We start from the raw sequence: 6156 nt of genomic DNA, 5'->3' as shown, positions 1-6156 counted from the left end.
TTACCGCAGTCTCTGGACGTTGGACGCCACGCCGGACAGGCGGTATATCCCCTGCACCACGCCATGCTGCTCGATGAACTCGGCGCAGCTCTGGAGGACCTGGGGGACTAAAGAACACATGCCGGTGGTTACTGGAGCTCCTTAGTCAAGTCCTGCCTCAGGCTGCGCTCCCGTCACATCCCATCCACTAAGCCCAGCTGGGCTTGGCTGAAGCAAATACAAACGTGCTTGTCTCTTGGGAGCATTAGCCTCACTTCATCTTTCAGCCATCAACTCCCATTCCCCATTTCTCCACCGGTATCAACCTGCCCCTGGCTAGATATCATCTCCCTTTCATCTTTCGATTCCCAGCCGAGGAAGCTCTCAGGAATGGGCTGTCCCTTACCATCACGACCAGAGTGGAGAAGATGCTCTCCCAGGTCACGGCCAAACACCCTCTCCTTCTCCACCTCCCAATCTTTCGGTTGCTTTGAGCGGGCCTTCACCACGGAACGAAGGAAGGTGAGGAGCTTGCCGCGCTTCTTGGGCACTGCACAACAAAAGGAAGAAACCAGTTCATCTCAGGTTCAGCTCAGTTGGACGAGGCCGAGCACAACACATTCTACAGAGCACGTCAAAACAGGAACATTACCAACAAGTATACACACAAAAATGGATTTTTCCCCCATCCCTGCTGGAGGAGTCCAAGGCCAGGTTGGACGGGGCCCTGGTCAGTGGGGTCTCATCTCACATTAAATGTGGAGCTTGGTTGGCAGCCCAGCTTGAAGCAGGGGGTTGGAGCTTGGTGATCCTTGAGCTCCCTTCCCTGCCAAGCAATCCTACAAGGATTCTAGGATTTCCCCAACTCCAGTCATAAAACACAGGAGGACTGGGCCAAATCTCTGCACGTTCTGATGGAGTTTAATGCACTTTCTTGCTTAGCTTGCTCAACCTGGGCATTAAGGACCCTCTTGAAAAGCCACGTTCTGATCAAGCGTGTCACTAGCACAACCAGACCTCTATCTGTCCACCAGGGACACTGGCTGCTCTCAGCCTCGTACTGACTTGCAGGAGAACTGCCTTTGCCTTCCCTCATTCTCACTGCCTACAAAACACCAGCCATACGCCCCGTGCTATGCATGAAGAATCATCAGCACAGAGGATAAGGGGGGAAGGATAAGGGAGGTATTAAACACGGAACACACCCAAAAAAGACTCCATTTTGCTTCCCTGCACCATCAAATGTATCATCGTACCTGGCTTTGGCACTGAATTGATGAGACTCTCTGGGATTTTTCCGTTAATGAGCTCCACACACTCACCAGGGAAAAATCCAACCTGTAACAAGAACAGAGGTGCGATACTGAAGGCAGCGTTTCTCAGGCCTGAACTGTTCAAACATTACATTTTCCTCATAATGTGCCTGCCGGAGGCTCCGTAAGACAGTCCAAATAAAAAAATGGCCTGCTTAAAATTAATGATTATTCAAAATTTGCAGGCAAATATCCATGAAACTGTGTATGCAGTGGGGAAAGGACAAGTATGCTATGCACTCCTAAATCTCAACCGTGCCCAAAGGGAAAGAGTTCATACAGAAGCTATATATTATGATAGATTGATGCATCTGTATCTGAGTTAGCACAGCCTATGAACTTTCTGCTTGCTGACTGAGATGCAGCTGCCATCCCCAGCTCTGAGCCACCCAGCGTTCTGCAGCCAGCAGCAGCAGCAAGCGCGCAGAGGCTCTGTCACCCCCTGCCTCGGCTGACAGGCCGTAACTTCCTTAAAGACACTGACTTCATGTGTGTTCCGCACGGGTGCAAACACAGATGCTCAGAGACACTGAAACACGTGTCCTAAAAAGCTGCTGCATTTCTAAAGGTGCGGTTCAGTGGCCATGACCTGATGCATGCTGTGAGGGCTCTTCTTTCTAAGTTAACTGAGGAGGCAGTTTCCTACAAAGACCAACTTTCAGCTCTGGCCCAAGCCCACAGCAAAAGGGAAAGTCCTCTGACACCAGCACAGGGAAACCATTTTCCATGTGGAGCCATGCTGTGCAGGCAGGGCAGCTCTAAGCTGAGATTCCCGCCTCGACCGAAGTTGCGCTCTCATGTCTGAAGCTTGGGCCTACCTGAAAGCCGTGCTTGCCTCTCCAGCGGGGGCTCAGCTCCTGAGGCGGCATCTCAATGACGCACACGAGGTCTCCCACCTGCAAGAGATTGCAACATCAATCCCAGCTTCGGCACAGCTGGGAGGAAAGCGCAGCTCAAATGACTGCATTCTTCTGCACTGCCCAATATCGTCAAGCTTGAGAGCCATTGCACCAGTGCAGCTCTTCAGGCATTTGCCGTCGTGCAACTGAACGTGGAGGTAGAAGAGTCACTCCAATACACAACATACAGAATTCAGCTGTTCAGTATGAAATGGTTCTCAGAAGCAGCAGGCTCTTTGCCAAAGGGAGAGCTCCAATTAAACCGCAGGCGTAAGTCAGCGGAACAGAGCCTGAACAGATCTGCACACTCCATACACTGCTCTGCCATTGCTCAGAGACCAGGCTACCACACCGGGGAGTAGCTCTTTGATCAGAAGATCCAAATGCCAAATAGAGCCATAGTTTAGAGATGGCTGAACTCCTCCCTGCATCCAACCCAGTGCAAGTCTGATCTGGAACTGAATCTTCTGGGCTTCACCTCACCAAACATTCGGAAGGTGTCTGAGAATATTCCTGATAGCTTCACATGTTATACTCTTCTGTACATGACAACAAGGAACGTCCTTAACTGCTTACCTCCAAGGAGAGTTCACCCGGTGCCTGGGCAACGTATCTCTTAATAACGTGGGCAGCAGCAATAGCTGGGATATTAAGAGATGACTCCTCACGGACCAGCAGGGGCTTCCCGTTGTTCTCAGCCTGAAACAGAGAGCACAGGCCATGGTGAGGAGCTGAGGGCTGCAAGGAGGATTTCAGGGTGAGGAGCACATCGGCAGAGAAAGCTGCAGGAAATGCACTCGGTCCTTATCATGAGTGCTTAACAAGAAACTGCAAGTCTAATAACAGCTGTTTCTCTTTCCAGTGCGCAGCACTATCGCCAGGCAGTGCAAAGATGCATCTCTCTCTACCCAGACTAAGAGGACAAACTCCACAACTGAGACGGCTCCAGCAGTTTCATAAACTTGCCACGCTTGCACTACTGCCTTCCCAAAGAGGAACGTAAGAGTCTGCTCACTTCCTGTCACCCATTGCCTGGAGACCTCAGCTGTGGACTGGACACAGCAGCCGGTCCACTGACCCAATCCTTGGCTCATTACAAGTGCCACCTTCCTTGAACTTGCTGAATATGAGAACAGCACTTTGTCTGTGGGTGACAACATCCAGGCAGGACGGGGAAAATGCTTCTGCACATTTAGAACACCGGATCTGATTCTGTTGGTACTATGACTTCCACAGCCATCTAGATGCCTGCCACAAGGACATGAAGCTTTTAAGGCAGCTTTTCAGTGACACTGATAGAGCCACAAGGATTCGTTCTCTCTTGAAAAGCAGGAGAGCACATCTGCAGCTCACTCTGCTGGCTCACGTTAGGGAACAAAGACCAATCAGAGCTTCATACTCTACCTCCATCTGTGCCATGTCAGGCCCACAGCTGATCTCGCTGCACGCGACGCCCATCACAGCAGGCACGTCAAGCTGGAATGAAAAGAAACACACTCATATTTTCTCTGGTCACACACCACGCTATTGAGAGACTTCCTCATAACTACCCTCAGTTACCCACTGGCATAGGCAGGTGTTCTAGAAACAGCCACTTTGTTCAGTCAAATCAAACGAGACAGCCTATTAGGCAGCATTTGACCAAGCGGCTATCCCTCTGCTAGCAGATAGGGACTGGCACAAAGCAGCAGGTGCTCAGAGCACTCCGACAGCGCAGCAGCAGGGCAGTGAGAGGAGTCACTGCTGGGGGTGGATCTGCTCCCCAGCCCCCGGCTCCCACCAGCCTCACGTCCAGCGCTGGCCGCAGCCTCGCACATGGATTTCCTCTGCTCACATCTCTGCTGTGCTCCCCACAGCTGCCGGGCACACTCACGCAGCCGAAGCACGCGTGCTTGTGTCCCTGGGTCATGCTGTGCAGCTCGGCACAAACTGGGGCAAGCACTCTTTGCCTAAGGGATTGGTTTCCTTCAGACCAGCTGGTCACAGCACCACACACAGCATCCTTCTGAGGGCGGAGATGGAGGGGAAGTGGAAAAAACCCACACGGGACCAGTGTCCCATCAAAGCTGGGTGAGGCTGTGTTACCAAACATGGTGCGACACAGGCTGCTAAACCGTGTGGGGGGACAAAGCGTGGCACGTACCTGGCAGGAGATCAGAACGAGGTAGACAATTCCTTGAACTCGCAGCTGTTTCTTGTCACTTTGCTCTGTTCTTCCACGAGAGAAAGCTGCACCAAGGGAGCGGGTAGAGGAGAGAGAAGGAACAGGTCTGTGAGCTTGCACAATGGAGCAAAGACAACAAGGGAAAAGCCATGGGACAAATGCCATCTTTGTGGATCGCTTGGGAATGCAGGTACTGGCTGAAAGTTACGTCTGATGGACAAGAGTAAGCAGTACGAGCTGCTAGGAGCTCCACCAGCCAGCAGTTTTCAACAGCTCACTGCCCACCCCTCTATCCCACGCCCTGTCTCAGCTTACCTACAAGATGCTGCACAAGACACAAGGGGTGAAAACGACGCACTCAGTCGCTGCACAAGGGCAACAAGCGAGCTACTCACGCAGAGCTCAAGCGCTCCAATGAAGGGACGCAGCACGCACTGCTCCTCCCCTCATTCCAGCCTCTTGTGACATCACTAAGGGCCACCAGGCTGCTCCGCCATGACGACAGGGTGGGGAGGCAAGACCATGTCACAGGACCAGAAGATTCCAACACCGCACCCAACATTCTAGAATCAGCGGGCGGTTGGAATTCTACCTCAGCCCAATCCTGCAGAAGCTGCCATGCGGTTGTCATGACCACAGCGCAGGACCCAGCACTTGCTTCCGTGCAGCCTCGTACAGCTGGCCTCAGGCCGTTCCTCTGCAGGGCCTTCCTGCCCTCGGGCAGATGGACATTGCTTCCCAACAGCGTACCTCGCAGCGCAGGGCCTATGTACAATCCACACTGCAGTCCTATAGATCTGTATCAAGCTATCTATACCCAGACACACAGTCACCACTACCATCTTCTTTCTCAGTCTTGAGGTACACCATTCAGCGGTTTCATTGCCATCAAACAACCCCACTGACGGCACACTGCTGACACAACGTCCTTGCAAACACAGCAGCAACTCCTGGCACCGACAGCTCCGGGTACAACAAGCACAGGGCTCTGGGTTGCTTTGGATGCAGTTGCAGCATGGATCTGAGGGCTTTGTGCAAGGGGATATATTGCAAATGGCACCGACGTTTTCAGACCATTTCTCTTTCGGCATGGTCCCAGCACCTGGCATGCTGATCATCATCCTGAATATACATTTTGTCAAAGTTCTACAACTAATGAAATAGTTCCTTACCAAACGCAATCTGATCACTCTTCTGGCCGTATTTTGTTCCAGCTACCGCTTCCTGCGGGTGGCACCAATAGCGCTGCATCACCTATAGCTCTCTGCTCTTACAGTTCTCATGCTGTCTGGGCAGTCCTCGTGGCCTCACAACTCTCTCATTCCACACTCTGAGGCACAGAAGATATATCGCACTACTTCAAAATGCCTTTTTTTTTTTTTTTAATACAATGATACTAGGGATAATTATCTGGAGCTAGAGCATTATGAAAAAATTCCCTTTATTTCAACCATAAGTCTGCCCCATGGACTCCAGAAGAGCTCTAAGAATATGCAGGGTGGACATAGATGGCAGCTGCCATAACAGTAAGCAATGAAAAATGAGGTTGTGAGCCATGCTGTGTCATTGCATCTGCAGGCAGGGATTTCTCCTTGGACTGAGCAGAGTGCAGATGTCGCCTGAGAAAAGAACTTAGGATCATTCAGGAAAAGCAAATGAGTTGAGTAATTAATTGAAGAAACTCACGTTCTAAAGGTACTTAGAAGGAGAGAGTATTTCCCAACAGAATGGGTTTAACTGTCCATTCCCTGTTTTGTTAGACAGGTCTACTCTATGTATGCTTAGACTGACCTGAGAGGGC

General features: G+C 51.3%; 1 protein-coding gene and 1 long non-coding RNA gene across 2 annotated transcripts in view; both read right to left on the bottom strand.

Annotated features, from left to right (window-relative positions):
- Positions 1-2161, bottom strand: part of LOC128076198 (rho GTPase-activating protein 32-like) — a 32064-nt gene extending 29903 nt beyond the window's left edge. Inside the window, exons 1-4 of the mRNA XM_052673593.1 lie at positions 2111-2161; positions 1302-1317; positions 386-529; positions 5-107 (exon numbers count right to left, since the gene is read on the bottom strand). Of these exons, the coding sequence (XP_052529553.1) occupies positions 5-107; positions 386-529; positions 1302-1317; positions 2111-2161 (314 nt within the window). The remainder of the gene's footprint in view (positions 1-4; positions 108-385; positions 530-1301; positions 1318-2110) is intronic.
- Positions 2162-2169: 8 nt separating this feature from the next.
- LOC128075954 (uncharacterized) lies at positions 2170-3673 on the bottom strand. Its single transcript, XR_008204163.1, has 3 exons — positions 3596-3673; positions 2768-2890; positions 2170-2188 (listed from the first exon to the last, which is right to left on the bottom strand). It is a non-coding gene; the product is annotated as an uncharacterized LOC128075954 (long non-coding RNA).
- Between the last annotated feature and the right edge of the window lie 2483 nt (positions 3674-6156).

Source organism: Tympanuchus pallidicinctus, unplaced genomic scaffold (assembly GCF_026119805.1).
Source record: "Tympanuchus pallidicinctus isolate F22 unplaced genomic scaffold, pur_lepc_1.0 scaffold13, whole genome shotgun sequence".
In the NCBI taxonomy this organism is placed as follows: Eukaryota; Metazoa; Chordata; class Aves; order Galliformes; family Phasianidae; genus Tympanuchus; species Tympanuchus pallidicinctus.
Note: the sequence above shows the minus strand (reverse complement) of the source record. Positions and strands in the feature narration are given on the sequence as shown.